Below are 22,464 nucleotides of genomic sequence, written 5' to 3'. Positions count from 1 at the left end.
TGATTGTTCTGTACTATTTGTGTTTGAAGATAATTGATGGTTAATTAAATGCATGTGCAATACTTAATTTAAACTTAAAAGACTTTTAAAAACCATCTAATTGGATGAAGCTAGTGATTTGTCCTAGAGCGTCTGTAACAGTTGCCCAATAAACACGCTATAAGAGAACGTGGTTGCCTTCTAGTAGTAGTTCTCGAAGTGTGATCCCCAGGCTAGCAGCATCAGCATAACCTGGCAACTTGTTAGAAATACACATTCTCAAGGCCCACTCCAGACCTACAGAATCAGAAGCTCTGGGAGTGGGACTTAACAATCTGTGTTTTAACAAGACCTCCAGGGATTCCAGTGCCCACTCATGTTTAAGAACTACTGCCCTACTGTGTAATGCAGTCTAACAACTACCTCGATCCTTCTTGATTTTAACTGTGAAGCAGCAAGTAAAGAAATGGTTTTAGGGGCTTCCCTGGTGGCGCAGTGGTTGAGAGTCCGCCTGCCGATGCAGGGGACACGGGTTCGCGCCCCAGTCCAGGAAGATCCCACATGCCGCGGAGCGGCTGGACCCGTGAGCCATGGCTGCTGAGCCTGCGCGTCCGGAGCCTCTGCTCCGCAACAGGAGAGGCCACAACAGTGAGAGGCCCGTATACCGGTTAAAAAAAACAAACAAACAAAAAAAAAATGCAAAGAAATGGTTTTAGTAAGCATACTGGACTTCTGTTCTTGGTTGCACTGTCATATTTTAGCCTTAGAAGATACTTAACAATCCTGTTATATTCTGAGATTCTGTGATCAGAAATGTGCTTTAAGAAATGTAACCTGCAGCCATGCGCAGGAAGTATTGTAAGAGATTGAAAGCAGGAAGACAAGGCCATGGGCAAGAGTGGTACTAGGGCAGTGGCAATGAGAATTACACAGATGGAGAGGATCAGAGCTTTGCAGAAGTCCTTGAAGACCTTCAATGAAATGTTTAAGAAAAGGGAGGATTCAAAACAGATTTTGAAAGTTTAAGCCCTATCACCATTGAATTTCAGTGGACAAGAAAGTGTGATATCTACAAGCTTGAAAATTTACTATGTAGCTCTTCCTTCAAATAATGTTAGAGGTCTGTTTTGATTTTTACACTAGGAGGCTCCACTTGTGATATGCACAAAAACATTAAGTAGTCTGTATTAGATTTTTATCTACTTTCATGTTAAACATTTTCATATTATTAGTTGTACAATAGCACATTCCAAAGAGTAGAAAGACAGAACTAATGCTCATGTGTCTTATGTGGATATTGTTGTTAATCTTGAGACCCATATATCACAGAATGGGTTGAATCCTTCATTCAATAGTTAAATACTAATGTTAGACCAGACATTAAGCTATACACTGTGTATGAGGAAAATAAGAGAGCTTTTGTCCTCAAAGAGCTCACTGTTAGTGAGAAAAAAATGTAAGCAATTATAACAACAATGTGATATATGCTGTAGTACAGACATGCACAGGTTGCTGTAGAAACTAAGCAAAAGAAAACATCTTAAGTTGGTTACCAACCACAAACAGTGGTTGATGACTTTTAAAAAATCATTTTTTCCCCCCAATTTGTAAGTTGTTTAAGTGGAGCTAAGGAAAAATACAATTTGAAAACCAAGACTAATTGCTAAAGCAAAGTTATCCAGGATGTGTTAAACATTTGGCTTTTGTTTTATTGCTAATAGGTTCAACTTCTTGGGGCCGATGGTCTAGAGCAAGATGTCGGTGAAACTGAAGATGATGAATCACCAGAACAGCGAGCCCGGAGACCAATGAATGCATTTCTCTTATTTTGCAAACGTCATCGCTCCCTTGTACGTCAGGAACACCCCAGGCTTGATAACCGAGGTGCTACCAAGATACTAGCTGATTGGTGGGCTGTTCTTGATCCAAAGGAGAAGCAGAAATACACAGACATGGCCAAGGAGGTAGGTTACAGTGACGAGGTTTTATGGTGACCGTGAGCAACCAATCCTGTAACCCCCAGTCAGTAAATTTGGAGTCCGTGCTAAAGGTCTAGCAGCATGAAGGTGAATCCTTGAATCAAGTGTTATGTAAAGACATACAAGCTTTGTTCCTATTCCTGAGTTCCAAGTCCACCTTGCAAATACTGGTGAGGTGCCAAAAGTAACCTATTACCAAGAAGTTTTTTCGCATTGTATATATTCCACTGATTGATGTGGGGGATTGATTTTTATGAAGGTGATTTTATTTATTATGAATGGTTTTTGTTTTTAGTATTTCTAGGAACCCGCTTCTGCTGTCAGAGAATGCCCATAGTAAAGATGACAATATTAATCTAGTTCTGATGCTGAATAGCTTTGTAACCATATCTAAGTCAATCTCTGGGTCTCAGCTTTTCTTTTCTTTTCTTTTTTTAAAATATGTTTTTAGAATGAGAAAGTTAGAGCAAAATTTGTATCCCTTCCAGCGCTAATACTTTTTGATTTTGCAATAAACGCAATTGTCAAGAGATTTGCCTTGACTTGTTTCTGTAGGTTGTGCAGCATGAATATTTAAAACCAGTAAATGAATGAATGGCAGTGGAACAGGATGTACTGTGATGTGTGCATGCATGTAAACACTGTGTAGGCAATAGTTGGGGAGAAGTATTTCTATGCAGGAAGGCTATTCAGAGAGGTGGGGCATTAATTCCAAAATGTGAGTAAATTTCTTGAAAAATTGTATTCTAGTCTGTTCCTAAAATAATCTTAAATGAATGTGAGTTCATTATGCATTTAAAATGTATTGTCTAGTGGATTTAGCAAGTAAGGGGAAAGCAAAGCAATATCATTGTGGTTAAACTTGAAAGGAGTAATTCTAACTGTTTCTTGAGCGTTGCAACTTGCAAATAATCTTGATTCCTAGCCACGCAAACATTTGGTTAAGTTCTATGGAAAGATGAACCAGCAGGGGACAAATACAGAGTTTCAAGTGAGACATTTTATTAGATATCTCAGTATGTAGAAAAACAGTTCTTTCAACTGCTGTGGTTTTATTGAGTTTTTTAACAAGCTAAGATGGAACATAAAAATTTCTTATGCAATGTTCAGGGAAATTTGAATCCAGAGTAAATGATTAGCATAGTTGCTATGTAATTAACGATTACATAAGGCTTCAGGAATTAACTGTATTGTTAAAGACAGGATTTTGACTATGTAGAGCATCTAGAAAATTTAAAATCAATTCCAGTAACCTACATGATTTTAAATGTTGCAGGACATTTTCACGAGCATAACAGTAATTAACAGTAAAATTTTCCTATTAGATAGCTTTAGATCCTTTCATAGTCATGCTTATATGATAAAACAAACAATTATCTGAACCCTCATAGGGAACTGCACAAACTTCCTATAATTAAGCTCTTGAGTTTGTTTTTGGATTACTGTTTCTGGATAACATGCAACCTGTCTCACTATACTGTTTGCTTTTTCTTAAATACTGCTACTTTACAAACCAAATAGGCGGCCATTTTTAAGAGGAGGAAGCATTATTTTCATACAGGAATTCCTTTACTAATTACTTAATTAGCTTCACAGTATTTGCCATTGTGGTGAGTAATGAAATCTAAATCTGATAAGGTGCCCCCCCACTGCAAACTACTTCAAGTAGAGACCATAACTGGATCTTCCATCTCACAACTTGCCTTGTTGCTCTTATGAAATATTGTCTCACTTCTAGTACCAAGTGTGGAAGGTTCAGTTGCTTTGAAAATCCTTTATACAATTGGTTTCTAGGCATAAGTGATACTTGTTTCAACTTATTGATCAAATGGTTTTGAAATTACGTTAAAGTGCAGGTAATTGTGCTGGTGCTTTTTGTGTTAATATTGCAGCCTTAATTGAAATGTCAGTTCAATCAACAAAAACTTATTGGGTGGCTTCAATGTACCGGGTCTTAACGATTGTTTGTGATAAATATGGTCTCAGTTCCTCAAGGTCCCCTCTCTCCAGGCAGTCATTTTTAAAACAATTTTTATAGTGTAACCTTTTAATTTTAAACCCCCAATTTAAAATGTGTTCTCTATTAGGAACAAGACATAGTCTTGCAGCTTAGTTTGCATGTGAGTGTAAATAGTTATGTGATGTTCACCAATATCTATTCTGTCATTACCAATTGAATGAGAAGTACTTAATTTTTTCCATTCTCTTCTTGTTTTTAAAATATATTCTTAAAGTAATAATTAATACAACTTTGAAGAGATGGGTTTTTTTTAACCTGTTAAAACTTTCTCTGACTCTTCCCTTGCTTTTTGATTATTTTCTATTTGTGCATCTGGTAAGAGGACATACCTGTTTTGGGATTTGTTTTCGGTTTCTTGAATTATTTCCCAGTACTGATTGGCATTGTTGAAAAAATGGTTGAATGAGGGTTTCATATTCTCTGATGAATCTCATTAGAGCAATAATTAGTTATAAGTAATTTAAAAAATACTGTCCTAAGGATATAACCTGGGTTCTTTTCTTAAATTCGGCAGTGTGCACGATGGTGCAGTGTTGTGGACATTCACAGGCTCTAGCTTCTTCAACTGCCTGTTAGGAGACCCAGAAACAATATTATTTTTCCTTTTATCATTTTCCCTTACAAATATATGAATATAAGCCTGCATTTTTGACTAAGATATTGCTGGAAACTTCCACATGTCACTTAAACTAATAGTCATAGTTAATTAATGGACAGTCAATGTAGAGGATCACATATGTTGTCCTTCAGGTAGAGCAGAGTCAGTGCAAAGGAGAGGGGAGGACCTGGAAAGTTAAGGCAATTTTGAGTGACCTTTATAATACCCCCTCCTTTGGTTTTTGTAGGATCTGAGGCATAAGGCAGAATGCATGCATTTATTAATTGGTTCATTCCAGACTGGATGTTTTACCTAAGCACAAACATGTAAAGTCAGTTATCCCATTCTTCAGAGCAGGGATCTAAGGCTCTTTGGAGTTCGTATCTTGACCACCTCTACATTGGTGGAGCCTGGGATACTCTTGCCTATTTGACTCTAGCATCCTTGTAGTATATACTGCTCACTTTAGACAGCTGAGAGACTAGAGATTTGAGTAAGTCAGTCAAAAATGGTAACAATAACATGTCGTGGGTCTTACGGGAGGAGTCTGCCTGTGCAGAGGTTGGGGTCAGGTTGGGGATATTTCAGAAAAGGCTTTATGAAGTTGATAGAATTTGGCATAGGCTTTGGTACAGGATTTAGAAGAAAGGCAAGGATAAGAGCAGATATGGAAAAGTGAGAACAATTTCAAGAACAAGAAAGTTTTACCCCAAGCCTGGGGTATTTGTATCAGAGTAACAGGAAACGATGATATAAAGGCAAAAAATCTTGGGAGACTGGCCTGAAAAGTTGGAAGTTCAGCTGTATGTCAATAAAAAGCTGTGGAATTAAATTCAATAAAATACAGCTTGAAGGGAAACCGTAATAGCCTTTCGTAAATGTTGGTATCTGTTGTCGTCAGTAGTCTAGGAGAGATTATCACCACAAATCTCCATGGGGTCTTTAGTGATCAGTTCTTCCTCCATGTTTCTTCGAGATAAAATTAACATATTCATTCCCTTGCTTTGATTTCATCGGAAATGTATTCTTCTCCAAAGAAGATTTACCGTCATTTTCTCATGTATTACTCTGAACAGTTTTTGTTAATTATCACATCATGCTTAACAGAATTTGTATTTTTACAAGAATGTTGTGGCATCTTTCATACTACTAAGCTAGAGCAGCAGCTCATTTATCTCCACATTCTGGAGAAACAAGTGTTACACAAAAGTGATTTCTAGGTAGATGAAACTTTGCTGTTTCTTTAAACACTCTTATTTTATATATTTATCCCGGAAATTTTATGTAATATTTTGTTTAAATACTTCCTTACTTAAAAATTTCAGAATGCCTGTTAAATTTTTTCAAAATTTCAACCCATTGTTTCTCTACAAGAATAATTTTATAATCTGTAACTTGGTGAGACTTTTGTGAACAATTGAGTTACAGTCATATTTTTATCTGTATATTAAATGATTCTTAGCCCTTTTGTTCTTTTGAATTTCCTCTTTGCTTTTCCATGAGTCTTTCTTTTCGGTCCACCCTCAGCTGTCAATTGACATTTCTTTCTTCTGTCAGCCGCTTTGGACTGCCTCTAATGAAATGACTTTACTCTGTGTGGGGTTTTCTGAGTATCACTTAATTAGGGGCCCCGGCACTTTGCGGGGAGGTGGGTAGTGAAACCAAAGATTTGGGCTTCATGTTTCCCAGTACTTTTTGTTTCTGAGACCTTTCCCATTCCTGTGTTCCAGATGTCAGGACTTTCTTACTATAAAAAATATTCAAGTGTTTATTTTTGAAATAATAATATCAAGTTTTGAGTATTGCTTTATTCTGCCCAGGATTCCATTATAAACATTTGACTCATTTAATCCTAAGAACAATCCCATGAGTTAGATGTTATTTTCCGAAAGCTAAGGATGAGGACACTGTGGCCCAGAGGACTTAAGTGACTTATCCAGGGCAGCAAATTAATAGTAGTAGAGCTTGGGTTCTCATACTTGGCCTTCTCCATTCTCAGACCTTTCTGAGTTTCCACATCTATAAATGGCAATAAAGATGCCTGCCCTCACAGGGTCGAGGTAAGATGCAAATAAGGCATTGTGTGCACAGGCATGGTCTGAAGTTTAAAATGCTATACAAACGTTAGTTGTTCCTGATAAGCAAACTTATGTTTGTTTGTATTTGTTACTTCTTTACCTAGTAATCTTTTACTGTTTTTATTAGGGCCTGTTAACACGCTGAAGTGCTACTGAAATACAAAATTAGTCTTTGAAACACAAGAATCAACAAAACTAAAATGCATCATTTGCCCAACTTGGCAGATACTGTCCAATGTGATTAATAATCCCTAACAAAATAGGTGTTCCATTAAGTGGGCTAACTACTTGATTTCAGAAACATCAATCCATTGTTAGTAAACACTACCATTTAAATATTCAAATCAAATAAAATTATAGGGACTTTATAAAGACCCCATAGCTAGTGATAAAAAAAATAGACCTCATAGTGAGTGACACTGAGAATTTAAACTGAGTCTCTTAAAACTAATTTTTGGTATTGGTTTCAGATGTTAATATTTGGATTGATTCAGGGACCTAATACGCCAATATCCTACAGTAAATCTTGATTACTTTGGAATTTGTGGTCATTCAAAGGGATGTAGGTAAAAATTAACTTTTGTATCGTTTGAAATATTGCAAATTCATGTCATAAACTATTTTTTAAAGAAAAGGTTTAAAGTGTTTAAGGAAATTACTAAAGCTAAGCGAACATATTTTTTAAAGAAAACATTTTACAATTCAAATTAGTTAACATGAATTATCTATTCATACATTTTCAGAAGTGTAGATAGTTTTCTTACCCAGATCCCTATCTACCTTTTAAAATGTACCAAAATTACATTTTAAAAGAAATTCTGAAATTTTTGGTACTTTTTAAATAGTGCTAACTGATTAAACTGACTTTCTCCTTACCCAAATTAGGGAGTAAAATTGTCCTTTAAAAAACTTCGTATGTTGAAATGAACTGCCGTTGCCACAGCAATCCTTATAGGCAATTTAGGCAACTGTATATGTAGCCAACTCAGTTTTTCCTTTATGACTTTCCTACAAGAGAACCAAACAATTCCCTGGTCACTTATTCAAGTCACTTTTTGAAGTGTATAGTTTTTACTGGAGTGGCTTTAACATGAAAGTTTTATAGGTTAATGTATAATTTGAAATATTTTTGTTCTGTTGGACTGTAAACTTAACTCAATGTTCTGTCATATAAAAGTCTGATTAATTTTCTTCCTATTAAAATATCTAGTAAGAATAATTCAGATCTAAATGAGAAGTTTTAAAGTTTTGTGAGGGAAATTTCCTAAAACTAAGGAAGTACAAATTAATGCCACTTCTCAAATATCTTCCTCTCCTCTTCCACCCTGTATAATGTGATTTCTGCCTGCCAATGTGAAAAGGTACAGCTGTCTCAAAATTCATTAGCTGTCTCAAAATTTGTTATGCTAGGGATTCACTTAGCCCCCTGCAGAGTTCTAAGATTTAAAAGTGTGTTATAGCTCTTTAAAAATCAGATAATTCCTTTGTAATCTCTCCTTCATAATTCTGGTAGATTTTTTTTTTATCATGGTGATATTTCACATATTTGCACCAGAATCAGCTCTCTTTATTTGTATAGATATTCCCAGGGTCCCTTATTACTGGACCTCACCAGGGTTATCATTCTCTTTCACTCTGTTGAGAAGATCTAGAATGTAATAATAGCTAGAAATACTCCTGGACTTTTTGATACATCCCCTCCCCTCCAATTAGAAACAAACAATTGGAAGACAGTTAATAAGTACATCTCTCCTTAAGGTGCTTTTTAAGATCAGACTTCCCATTCTTATAAATGATCTGCAAAAGTATGTAATGTTGAGACCCAATTTTTTAAAGATTAACATAATAGAGTGTTGTCTTTTGGTATATAGTAATGCCATTGTCATATATGAAGTAGACAGAATACTGTGGCAAAGGGTATGTATTTAATACCATTATTGAATAACAGTGATATATTATCATTGCTAATGAAATGTGGTAGTAGTTGAGGGTAGACAGAAGGGAGCCAGCATTTACTGAGCATCTTGTGTAAGTCAGGATCTGTGCCTATAAGGTAAATTCACTTAGGTTATCTAATCAGTTGGAAATTTGCAAAAATAAAATAGGAATTTTTATATTAATGGGCGATTTTAAAAAATCAGTGTTTTAGCAGGAGGTTAGTTACCTAGGAGATAGGACCAGTAGCCTGTGATTGATGTTCTTGGAGGATAACTGAGCTTCCCCTCCCACCCCCAGCATGAAAGCCCTGCCTTGGGGATCTGGATGGGTGGGCCTGTCTCTTTGGTCCTTTCAGTCCTGTGCTGATGGATTTTTGCCCACATGGTTGACCAGCTTGCTAATACTTTCACTCAGCTATTTGCTTCAGACTATATATAGTCTTTTTTCATTTCTCCCTTACTCAGCTTTCTCTGTAATCCCTTTCCTAATAACCTCATCACAACAAATGATTAAGCCTTTCTGTTGTCTCTTATAGCTGAATCAGAGCAAGTGATTGATGATGAGCCCAGTTCCAAGGACAGACATCCTCACACGCTGAGGGTTCTTCCTGCCTCCGCCCTCACTTGGTGTTCATACACTGCTTGTGTTGACCTGTATGTCTTTTCATGAATTTATGGCATCTCCATCTAAGGACAAGGGCTGTGTGTTATTCTTTTCTCTGTCTCCTACATTCTCAACCCTTTTGCTCAAATATATACTTGACTGAGCTAATGAATGTTGTTTTACATCGAGTTTAAGAATCTGCAAGGTTAAAATTGTAATACATTTATAGAGCATTGACTCTCATAGTGAATTCTCAGTCACCATTTTCCATAAAACCTCACATACTCCAGGCGTTTCTCTTGCCTTTTGTTCTTCAACACATAGGTAGCTTCCCCTTTTACGAACCCTCTGCCAAACCATTTTTCATGCCTGAGCCAGGGGAAAGTCCGTGGACCATGTATAAGAAGAAGTAACATTTTGATTACTGATTGTGGATTGTAAACAGTTTGAAGACAGAGACTCTAATTTATGCTCTTTTAGTCCCCAGTGCCTAACCAGTGTCTGTCACCTAGTCGATCCTCACAAAGTATTGAGATGGATGTGGATGGGTGGGTAGAATAAGTGCAAGAGAAAGAGATGTTTATGGTCAGTGATTGTCTCTGCTTTATGTTATCTTCAGCACAGCTCCACATCATAAGTTAGTTTAAGCTAGCCTTTATTAATACCATCAGTGCTTTTAAAAATAGTTGATGCTGGTAATAATTCATTCATAAGAATGACAGTATTATCATTTTCATTACACATGTTGATTTTCATCAAAGCAAATTGCTAAGTGATTCTTAGAAAAGGATGTAATATTTACTGGGAAAGAACTTACCTAGCAGATCGACAACATTGGAGGGGAGGAAGGGGACACCTAAGAAACAGAAGAAATCTGAAGGCTAGTGACATCCATCTGTGTAGTCCCATCTGTGAATTGGGACTTCTTTTTTTTTTTTTTTTTTGCGGTACGCGGGCCTCTCACTGTTGTGGCCTCTCCTGTTGTGGAGCACAGGCTCCGGACGTGCAGGCTCAGCGGCCATGGCTCACGAGCCCAGCCGCTCCGCACCATGTGGGATCTTCCTGGACCGGGGCACGAACCCGTGTCCCCTGCATCGGCAGGCAGACTCTCAACCACTGCACCACCAGGGAAGCCTGGGACTTTTTTCTTCAGAAACCACCGAAAGTACCCAAAACTTTTAAAATTTCTTATGACAAATATGTTAAATTGTTTGATAGTCTTTTGTTACGTTATAGAGTGGTGACCTTTGTCCAAATGACTTTTCATCTGACAGACCAGCTCGTGTGCATTTTGCTGGGACAAAATAATGATGCATGTGCCTGCTGCTTTCATCTCACCCTATCATTTGTCACTTTCCATCACCAGACAGCAGGCGAGGCTATTTGTCTGCCTCAGCTTAACATGTAAATCCCCCCATGCATGTGAATGTGCTGGGATAGAGTACCTCTTACACTACATTGATACCTCCAAATTTATTCTGTTATGTGATGGTAAATTCTAGTTTGCATCTGGCCTTGTATCCCATTTTAATTATTTTTGTAGGAAAAGTAGAACTGTATCTTACTGTTTTTTACGCTTACCTTCCTTCCTCCTGTACCTATGTATCAATATGCAGATATACAGCTTTTAGTTAAAAAAATTGATTATTCAGAAAATTTGAATTAAGGGTGATTCTAAACCATTGACTACTAACATTGCATTATATTATTTACAGTACAATTTTCATTTATATGATTTAAAGTGAAGTGGTGGAAAAAGTTTGTTAGTTGGATTACATATACTTTTCTTACACTAAGGGTAAAGGAACCTTTTTTTTCTTTAATGAGTTAGATAAACTCATTAAATAAACCTTTTTTTCTTTAATGAGTTAGATAAACTCATAAACTTCTGAGCTTACACTAAATTAATTTTACACACAGAGTGACCATTTTAAAAAGCAAGTGTAGGGGATTGAAAGAATTGTATTAATTAAATAAGGTATCTAGCAGTAATATAACAAAATCATTGAAGAATACATGAAAAATACATTTTATCAGATAACATAACCATTGGTAATATAACATGAATAGCAAGAAATATATTTTTGTTTAATTATCGCCAGGAAAGGGAAAGAAATGGCCAAGTTGGGGAAAAGGGAGAAAACCACAGAAAAGTGAAGGAGAAAGGAAGATATTAACAGTGAAGTTTGAAACCTCCAAATAAAGACATACAGTTTGTGATGGATTAATCTGCAACATCACACATCACAGCTCTCAGCATGTTCACTTTTGAGATCACATGTGCTCATTACAAAACCCTGGGATGTTACCAGGTGCAGCTACACTTTTTAGATGGAAGAATTGAGGCTGAGAAAGGTTGTATAATTTGCTTAATGTCCACAGCTGGCTAATAGCAGAGGTGGGTTTTGAACCCAGGTCATCAGACTCTGCATCCAGTACTCTTTCTTCTACATGGCCCTGCATCTTCAAAGAACTAAAACGTTCTGCATCAGTTTGCCCTACTTTGTTCCCCTTCTCCCATTCGTGATCTTGGTGCTTTTATCCCACACCTGATTACTTTGCTCTGTTAGGTGTCCCTGCATTTGCCTGTACAGTAAAGCACAGATTTAATTTTTAACATACTTAGTAAATTAAGCAGTGAGCAGAATCTAGTTACTGGCCCTGGGACTGACTCACATTTTGTAAGGTACTTGATACCTACTTTGAAATAGGTGCTGCTTTACACACCACATTATGAATAACTCCCTTTCTTTACCAAGGTCAGGTAACTTTTTAGATCCTAAAAAAAAAAGAAGAGGATTAAAAGATACAAAATGTGTTGCCTCTGAACCCTCATCCCACAAATGAACTTTCTAGCAGATAAATTCATGTCCTAGCTCTAAAGCCCTGTACTGAGATTGTCATTCTTCTACAAGGAAAGAACTTACTGAAAGTGTTTTTCTCATTCATTATCTAAATAGGGGAGTAAGGTGAAGGTACTTTTTCAATCTATGTGTTAATTAAAATATGTTATCTGTTCTTTATTTATAGTATAAAGATGCATTTATGAAAGCAAATCCTGGCTACAAATGGTGTCCCACCACAAACAAGCCTGTGAAATCCCCAACATCCACTGTCAATCCACGGAAGAAACTGTGGGCCTTCCCGTCTGACTCTTCAAGAGACTTGTCAAGCCCCAAGAAAGCAAAGACTGAAGAAATGCCTCAGCTTAACTTTGGGATGGCTGGTGAGTTTAGACACTAATTTCACCTGTTCTTTAAGAACAGGTCAATTCATTTAGGCAGTATTTTTAACAGATAATAGAAAGAGAGAGAAAAGCAAAATTTAACCAATAGGAAGCAATGGCAAATATGCAGCATAGCTTAAAGCTTTGGAGTATAACATACATAGAATGTGTATATATAATATAGTTAAAGAAAGGAGGTATGGACCAAGTGGTTGAGTCATTACAAATATGTGTGGATTCCTGACATTGACATTATGGAAAAGCAGACAGCAATGTGGAGATTGTCCGGAGCTCAGGGAATTTTATAATGTAACAAAATAGCTTACAAACTCATTCACAGTAAGCACCTTAGTTATCTTGGATACCAAAAAAAACACAATTATGTAGATCATCTGAGGTTATTAAACATCGAAACCAAGAGTATGAACAACTCTATCACAAATCTGTGATGGATCTGACAGCTGTTTCTTAGAGGGAATTTCCATCCTACCCTCTCTCTGGCCCCCATTCCTGTTACGGGCCAGGCAAATTTAACATTCCAGATGGTCCCATTTGTTATGAGACCTTAATACTCTTTGGGTGGTAAGGAATGCTACAGCATTTATTACCATGAAATAAAGCATTTATATTCACCCTGCAAATGATTCTATCTTCCATGGCTATTACAATACCGTAATCAAGAGAGGAGTTTTCCGGGATGAAATAGGGAGATTGGGCAGGATGGAAGCATTGAAGTTGGTGTTGAGCTATAGGGTTCCTGTTTCATTATTACAAGCAAATTTTCTTAAAGATGGGAGCTCTGAACAGTTTGCAAAATGGAAAGCTTGGGAATGGAAGTTAAGCAGTATTGTGATGACACTTCATTTTTTTAATAGCCAGTAGGCCTAATGAGATTTAACAGTGTAGTGTGTGATTCATGGTATAACAAAGTGTGTGGTGATGTCATATATAAATCTAAGAAATGCAGTCTGATGCAATGGCAGCATTCTGGGGGAACAAAGTCTTCAGGTGATTGTTATGTAAGTGTCTGTAGTATAATTCTAGGTGAGCTTCCAAAATGATGCTTTTGCATATCCCAGAGGAATCAGAATAGAAATCTGTCCTTGTTTTAGCTGTTACTTTGTATAATTTTAGCTTCAACCCACTTGCTAGTAGTCTTGGTGAGCTCTCTAGACTCCCCAGATTGTGTCAGTAAGAGTCTCTTATAAAACATTTTATCATCAGGACCAAATAAGAGGATATTATTACTGGCTTCTAAATAAATTCCTTTGATTAGCATTTATCTTCCATTGCTTTTTCTCCCAGTTCTAAATCTAGATTGGTCTATGTAGGTTTTTTTTTTTTTTTTGCACACAGTGGCTCTTCAAAAACCAAAAGTAATTGTAGATAAACTACAGAAAGCAGTGAAAGATGTCTGCCTGTAGTACCGTTTCTGACAGTTTATTAATCTACCTGTTATACCTACAAATTTAAAGTGGGACCTAGACTTCAACCAGGATATTTACAAGTCAGCTTTTATTTTTTATTTTTTAAAATTTATTTATTTAATTATTTATTTTTGGCTGTGTTGGGTCTTCGTTGCTGCACGTGGGCTTTCTTCTAGTTGTGGCAAGCAGGGTCTACTCTTCTTTGCGGTGCGTGGGCTCCTCATTGTGGTGGCTTCTCTTGTTGCAGAGCACTGGCTCTAGTCACGCAGGCTTCAGTAGTTGCGGCTCGTGGGCTCGGTAGTTGTGGCTCACAGGGCTCTAGAGCGCAGGCTCAGTAGTTGTGGCGCACGGGCTTAGTTGCTCTGCAGCATGTGGGATCTTTCCGGACCAGGGATCGAACCCGTGTCCCCTGCATTGGCAGGCAGATTCTTAACCACTGTGTCACCAGGGAAGCCCCTACAAGTCAGCTTTTAAAAACAGCATTCTTTAAGCAAAATACAGGAAAGAAGGAAAACAACTTTCTCACATTTATCTCATTATATATAAGGGCCTGTGACGGATGTTGGAAATCCGTGATCAGAGCCCTTGTTAAGCTAGTGTATAGCGGATAACATTGGTGTGATGTTCCTTTTTAACACAATGAAAGCAAATTAATTTGCCTTTAATTGAAACATGGTGCTTAGCTGTTTAAATCTAGGGGATACTTTAGGGCTTTTAGAGGCCAGTTTATGCTTTTCCTCAGCATGGAATCTCATTTTGCTTTGTTTTCCCAATAGTCCTTGTCACATGACATTTTGCATTTTGAATAACCCCAAAGCAGTCAAGTGTATAATTTCCAAGGAGGGAAAGCTATGTAGAATTTAATTTAGTAGAAGCCCTCTCGGTGAAGGGAAAGCAGCTATTTATATAAATATATTTTTGATATATCCAAATAACATTATATAAATTAATATAAAAGATGATGATTTCTTGTCTGTGTTTTAGTGTCTATACAGCAAAGTCATATTGGTATATAAGTTAAATAAATTATGGAAGTATGTTCCTATTTTACTTTATAATTTGAACGAACACATTTTTATCTTTATTAGAATGCAATTATGCACTAACACATTTTTATCTTTATTAGAATGCAATTATGCAAGACTCCTGATCTCTAGAATGGCAGCTGCAAAAGTATTTAGCTGCCCAAAGAACCAAAGTACACCTTTACTTTCTGCTAAATTCATTTCTCTCCCCTGATTTTTATTTGCCAGTAGATTTACGTGTCTCTTTTAGCAGCCAAAATAGTTCATAAACTTAACATTTAATTAAGGATGGGCTCTTAAAACAACAACAGAGAGCCTTATTTCAGCAAACCAGCTCATGTTCCTCTGTGTATTCCTACGTGGCTACCTTCCAATATGGAGCTGTTTTGTGACCACCTGATTGTTTGGTGACATATTTTCCCCTCTACTAAGCCGTTCCTAACTTCCTTCCTTCCTTTCTTCCTTCCTTCCTCCCTCCCTTCCTTCCTTCCTTCCCCTCAGATTTTTTCAAAAAAATATTTTTTTTTTAATTTGACTATATGTAAGATGTGGTCAGAGTTGCTTCATGAGTTCCTGAGACAGATTGTATTCAAAGATGTACTTAAGGGCATATCTTTAAACAAAAAAATCAAAAAAAGAAAGAGAAGAGAGACACCTTAATGTCTTCAGGCAACACTATGCCCGGTCCTCATTTTGAATTGTAGAGAGATTACTAAAATAAAAAGTGCATTTATTGAGGACCAATATGCACTGGGATAAGCACTGACTTAGACAGTTTCAGATATGTTAGTTCATTGAAGTTCTGAAATTTAATTCATTTAAGACAAACTTAAAGTCTGTAGGTTTCTTATTGTCTGTACTTCCCCTGTTTAGATATAATCCTGGGTCATAGATCTACCAGTTTGCTTTCATTTTCTCTTTCTTTTTCTGTTGATTATTGAAGAAATGAAAACAAAGATCTTTGGTAGTATAAAAAGGGTTCATTTTCAATGTTAAAGGTATTTCGAGGCCTTTCAAGGAAGGGCCTAACTGTACCCCTAAGATTTAAGATGTTATAAATATATCATTGTTTAATTTAAATTTATTTTTGAAAGTTTTAAAGAAAGAATATTTGAACAAAGCCCACTAGATTTTTGGAGTCCCCTTTGTAAAATACCTCCCTGTTCTCTAGTTCCTCTGATGGCCTTGTTCTTTTTATCAGCCTGATATCATGTGGCAGAAATAACAATTTGAGAATAACAATCTCAAGTTTCTTAGAAGACAAGTATAAGCACTCTTTCGTTTAAAAAAAAAAAATCCATCCAGACTCCCCATGCAGTAAGGAAAGAAGCATCACATTAGGAGATAATTCATGTTATAAACAGCTGTGGTATTGAAGAAAGTATTTTGTTGGAATGGTGGACAGCAGTGGTATTTAAAAAGCTCACAAAAGTATGAGTACTAAGCACATGTACCCCGGGTTTTTCCTTCATAAAGAGTTTCAGAAGTTTTCTGTAATAAGTTACATGTGGTTCTGTTGGATTTCTGATTGCTAGTCTTCGTGAGTATTCTTTTTCGACTCTGGACTATATGTACTTCGTGGTTATGAATTGACGATTTACTTGTTTTTGACTTATTTAGATCCTACTCAAATGGGAGGCCTGAGCATGCTGCTTTTAGCCGGAGAACATGCTCTTGGTACACCCGAGGTAAGTGGTCCCTCATCCCTCTCCACTCTGCACCTGCTGCGGGTCGAGAACACAGACATTTGTGTTCTGTTCACACTGTTAGTTCTACAGTTTCACTTTTTACAGCTCATGAATAAACTCTGCTTTTAATTGTTTTCATTAAGATCTCTATGTGCATTATGTTGTGCCGTGAGGGTAACAGAGTGGGGTACATAAACCCAAAAGGACACAAACACAAGTCAGGTGCAGATTTTGAGGTTCCCTGAGCATAGGAATAAGACTTGCAATGTACAGATAATTAGCATTTGCCATGACTGTGTCATGGGGTCCATAGGGTGGATCCTATGATTCATTCATTCTATTCATAACATTCTCTGCTTTTGTGATGTTCTCATTAGACTTGCTAGTGAAAAGATGAGAGTTAAAAAAAGCATGAAACTGTCAGTCTCTCTGGTACCTAAATAAATACAAACTCCTGTTTTTGAAAATCAGGAAACATGACATTCCAAGATTGCTTATTTTTTAAAATGGAAAATGAAAAAGGACCCAGGCCCTTATGACCTTGGTTTCATTTTTTATTCCCTTGTATTGTTATTGGGCTGTTTTTGCTAAATATTTTTAAGTAGGGTTTTGATAGGCAGGTAGTATCCGGTAGCCATGCATAGTTTGCATTTGTGGAATTCCTCTATTTTCCAGACCCATTTAACAGAGGCCAGATGCAGTGACCTGCAGATCATATTATTTTACCAAACTCAGGTCCTTGAGCTGGAAGTTTTTCAATCCCCAACCAGAGTTGCTATTTAGGACAAAATAGCAATTTTATTGCATATATATATATATTTTTCTTTCTTTCTTTCTTTTGTTTTTTAAGTCGTGTGCGTGCTATATGGATTACAGTTGAAGTCTATTCAGATAATCGTTTTAGAGGATACCACATAAGATATTTACATCACAAAAGGTTTTTATCATTTACAGTTTGTATTTGGGATCCATAGTAGTTGACCATATGTTCAATTTGATTTAACTTTTTATTTCTGTTCAATTCAGTGTAGCAATAAATGTGTAAATTTGGTGGACTGGTAGTTATTTACATTGTACTAATCTTTAGCTAGAAAAAGTAAACATGGCACTTTGTACCTTTGCATACTCATTATTCAGCATGTTTATACTTCCTCACACAATAGCCTTCTCTGGCATCATTTTACTTTCTAACACATGGATGCTCCCTAATAGCAAGCAGACTAACTCTCACTTGGGTGTAGAGTATCCCAAGCATGTTCCCACAGGTGAATGTTGGAGTAATAATGCACATTTGACCTTTCAACACAGTCTGACTCATGATTTCCAAGAATACACTATATTGTGAGAGTTAGTATCATCTTTTCTAACAGATTAGATAATAATGGAGTTTTCTTCCCAATATCTATTAGCATTCCTTTTAACTTTCAGGAAAAAATGTAAACAAATAAACATCTAAGAACTTACAGATAGATGCTATCTATCTGTAAATGCTAGTCAAAGAAAGGAATACTTTTTTTTCTTTGATTAAAGTTTCTCTCTTGGGCTCTTTTTAGTGAATAGCTCTTCTCACAGCTTTTAAGGACAGCAGAGTTTGACACAAGCAGTTTAAACCATGCATTGGTCAGCCTTCCATTTCTGATGAAGGGGAACTGTTTTTCTTGTTTGTTTGTTTGTTTTACATCTTTATTGGAGTATAATTGCTTTACAATGGTGTGTTAGTTTCTGCTTTATAACAAAGTGAATCAGTTATACCTATACATATGTTCCCATATCTCTTCCCTCTTACGTCTCCCTCCCTCACACCCTCCCTATCCCACCCCTCCAGGCGGTCACAAAGCACCGAGCTGATCTCCCTATGCTATGCGGCTGCTTCCCACTAGCTATCTACCTTACGTTTGGTAGTGTATATGTGTCCGTGCCTCTCTCTCGCTTTGTCACACCTTACCCTTCCCCCTCCCCATATCCTCAAGTCCATTCTCTAGTAGGTCTGTGTCTTTATTCCTGTCTTACCCCTAGATTCTTTATGACATTTTTTCCCTTAAATTCCATATATAACTGTTTTGAAAATTCTCAAGCTAAAGAAATAAAGTTAAATGGCTTAAAGAAGTAAACCATTCAGGAGAAGGGAATTTATGCTAAGGAAGAAGTTGCCAGCACTTAGGTCTTTAAGAACCACTTCTAAGAATACAACTCTTTCTTCATAATCTCTACTTTTCATCTCAGATATATTTAGGTCATTATTGAAAATAATCTTGAGATACTGAAATAATAAAGCAGCAAAATTTGTATAAAATAATGCTGTCTCTAAATATAATTAGTTTGAGAGTTTATGTCATAGGTATCAGTAGATTTCACTTAGCACCTAATTTCTATGCAATGTCTTATTCCAAATATGTAGACATAGTCATAGAACTTTAGGGGCTTATGTACATTGGCAGATGACAAATACAGTGAATACATACTTATATTTTTAAAAGAAAATTATAAGTATAATGAGATAAGGAGAGAAGTACAGAAATTTCATGCTTCTGACATTTGGAACAATTACTATGAAGTCTGTTTATACTATTAGGTAGGACCAGTCAAATAAAGTGACATTTTACAAAACTTCTGCCGCAGAGGAGGTCTAATCGTAATGGCTTTTTAAAATGCCACGAGAAAATTCTTATTCTGAAATATTTTATTTAAAGGGAGATTTTCCTTTGTTCAATAGCCTAAAACCTAATCACATAGAAAAAGTCCTCAAAGGTCTATTTTTTTAATATAGAAAATTTAATATAGGTAATAGCTGTATTTTTAAAAACAGTTCTAGAAGGTAGAGAGGCTTGCTGTTACGGGAACAATAAAATTCCAGGTTAAAAGCTTCTTTGGCCTGTACAATTTCCCAGATCTACATGTGATGTGCTCTTAGGGTTTTCAGAGAGAAATTATATGTTCTTGAGATAGCAGTGAACAAATAATAACAAGCAAAATGTTTGAGTTTTCTCCTTTTTTTCTCAGTCTTCTGATTAACTCTGAATCTGCCACAATAGATTTTTGGCGTTATCAGGTCAACATTTTTATATGCTACTGTTATTAAGCCAAGCTTGGTTCTGTAATTTGTGTCTCTGATGAATAAAAGGGATAAAAATTGCATTTATAGTTTGTTTGTTTCTTTTTCACATAAATGATCAGTCCTGTATTTTCTTTATACCCAGAGTACATTGAAATGCATTACATATTTGGGATAAATTTTAAAAAGCAGTGTTTGTTATTAAAGAGTTTATGGATTTAAGAAGCAAAATAAATGTATAGGCATACCTCATTTTATTGCAGATATTGCATTTTTTTACAAATTGAAGGTTTATGGCAACCCTGTGTCCAGCAGGTCTATTGGCAACATTTTTTCAACTGTATTACTCGCTTCATATCTCTGTGTCACATTTTGTTAATTCTTGCAGTATTTCAGACTTTTCCTTATTATTATATTTGTTATGGTGGTCTGTGATCAGCGATCTTTAATGTTACTACTGTAATTTGGGGAGGGGGTGCTACAAATCACACCCATATGAGACAGCGAACTTAACTGATAAAGGTTGTGTGTGTTCTGACTGCTCCACCAACCAGCAGTCCCCCCCTCCCCCTCATCTCTCTCCCTCTCCTCAGGCCTCTCTATTCCCTGAGACACAACAATGTTGAAATTAAATCAGTTAATCACTCTACACTGGTCTCTTAAGTGTTCAAGTGAAAGGAAGAGTCGCATGTCTCTCATTTTAAATCGAAAGCTAGAAATGATCAAGCTTAGTGAGGAAGGCATGTTGAAAGCTGGGGAAGGCTGAAAGTGAGCCCTCTTGCGCCAAACAGCCAAGGTGTGAATGCAAAGGAAACGTTCTTGAAGGAAATTAAAAGTACTGTTCCATTTAACACACAAATGATAAGAATGTGAAACAGTCTTATTGCTGATATGGAGAAGTTTTAGTGGTCTGGTTAGAAGATCAAACCAGACACAACATTCCCTTAAGCCAAAGCCTAATCCAGAGCAAGGTCGTAACTCTGTTCAATTCTGTGAAGGCTGAGAGGTGAGGAAGCTGCAGAAGAGAAGTTTGAAGCCAGCGGAGGCTGGTTCATGAGCTTTAAGAAAAGGTGCCATCTCCATAACATCAAAGGGCAAGGTGAAGCAGCAAGTGCTGATGTAGGAGCTGCAGCAAGTTATCCCAAAGATCTAGCTAAGATACCTCATGAAGGTGGCTACACGGAACACCAGATTTTCAGTGTAGATGAAACAGCCTTCTACTGGAAGAAGATGCCATCTAGGGCTTTCATATCTAGGGAGGAGAAGTCAATGTCTGACTTCCAGGCTTCAAAAGACAAACCCACTCTCTTGTTGGGGGCTAATGCAGCTGGTGACTTAAATTGAAATCAGTGCTCATTTACCATTCGGAAAATCCTAGGGCCCTCAAGAGTTAGGCTAAACCAACTCTGCCTGTGCTGTATAAGTGGAACAGCAAAACCTGGATGGCAGCATATCTGTTTATAACAGTTTACTGAATATTTTAAACCCGCTGTTGTGACCTACTGCTTAGAAAAGAAGATTCCTTTTAAAATATTACTGCTCATTGGCAATGCACTTGGTCATCCAAGAGCTCTGATGTAGATGCACAACGAGACTAATGTTTTCATGCCTACTAACACATCCATTCTGCCACCCATGGAACAAGGAGTCTCTTCGACTTTCAAGTCTTATTATTTAAGAAATACATTTTGTAAGGCTGTAGCTGCCATATATAGTGATTCCTCTGATGGATCTGGGCAAAGTCAATTAGTTGAAAACCTCCTGGAAAGGATTCACCATCCTAGATGCCATTAAGAATGTTTGCGTTTCATGGGAAGAGATCTAAATATCAACATTAAGGGAATTCCCTGGCGGTCCAGTGGTTAGGACTTGGCGCTTTCACTGCCAAGGCCTGGGTTCGATCCCTGGTCGGGGAACTAAGATCCCAAAAGCTGTGCAGTGCGGCCAAAAAAATAAAAAACAAACAAAAACATAAACATTAACAGGAGTTGGGAAAAAGTTGATTCCAACCATCATGGATGACATTGAAGGGTTCAAGACTTGCATGGAGGGGCTTCCCTGGTGGTGCAGTGGTTGAGAGTCCATCTACCGATGCAGGGGACACGGGTTCGTGCCCCGGTCCGGGAAGATCACATGCCGCGGAGTGGCTGGGCCCGTGAGCCATGGCCGCTGAGCCTGCGCGTCCGGAGCCTGTGCTCTGCAATGGGAGAGACCACAACAGTGAGAGGCCCGCGTACCGCAAAAAAAAAAAAAAAAAAAAGACTTGCATGGAGGAAGTAACTACAGATGTGGTGGAAATAGCAAGAGAACTAGAATTAGGAGCTGAAGATGTGACTGAATTGCTTCAATCTCATGATAAAACTTTAACAGATGGGGAGTTGCTTCTAATGGAGCAAAGAAAGTGTTTTCTTGAGCTGGAATCTACTCCTGGTGAAGATGCTATGAAGATGGTTGAAATGATGAGAAAGGATTTACAGTGTGACATAAATTTAATTGATAAGCAGTGGCAGGGTTTGAGAGGATTGACTCCAATTTTGAAAGAAGTTCTGCTGTGGGTAAAATGGTATCAAACAACATTGCATGCTGTAGAGAAATCGTTCATGAAAGGAAGAGTCAATTAATGTGACAAACTTCATTGTTGTCTTATTTTAAGAAATTGTCACAGCCTCTCTAACTTTCATCTACCACCAATCACCCTGACCAGTCAGCAGCCATCAATGTCGAGGCAAGACCCTCCATCAGAAAAAGGATGACTCACTGAAGGCTCAGATGATAGCATTTTTTAGCAATAAGGCATTGTAAAATTAAAGCATGTCCTTTTTTTTTTAGGTATAATGTTATTGTACACTTA

The 22,464-nt window shown here is 37.1% G+C and overlaps 1 protein-coding gene across 26 annotated transcripts in view; it reads left to right on the top strand.

Moving 5' to 3' along the window:
* Positions 1-22,464, top strand: part of BBX (BBX high mobility group box domain containing) — a 279,480-nt gene that overhangs the window by 185,289 nt on the left and 71,727 nt on the right. For all 26 annotated transcript variants that reach the window (XM_067738986.1, XM_067738990.1, XM_067738974.1 and 23 more), the window contains 3 exons: positions 1,701-1,943; positions 12,226-12,421; positions 16,494-16,561. In XM_067738986.1, the coding sequence (XP_067595087.1) occupies positions 1,701-1,943; positions 12,226-12,421; positions 16,494-16,561 (507 nt within the window). The remainder of the gene's footprint in view (positions 1-1,700; positions 1,944-12,225; positions 12,422-16,493; positions 16,562-22,464) is intronic.

Source organism: Pseudorca crassidens, chromosome 5 (genome assembly GCF_039906515.1).
Source record: "Pseudorca crassidens isolate mPseCra1 chromosome 5, mPseCra1.hap1, whole genome shotgun sequence".
NCBI classification, from domain to species: Eukaryota; Metazoa; Chordata; class Mammalia; order Artiodactyla; family Delphinidae; genus Pseudorca; species Pseudorca crassidens.
This window is presented reverse-complemented; position numbering and strand designations above follow the sequence as displayed.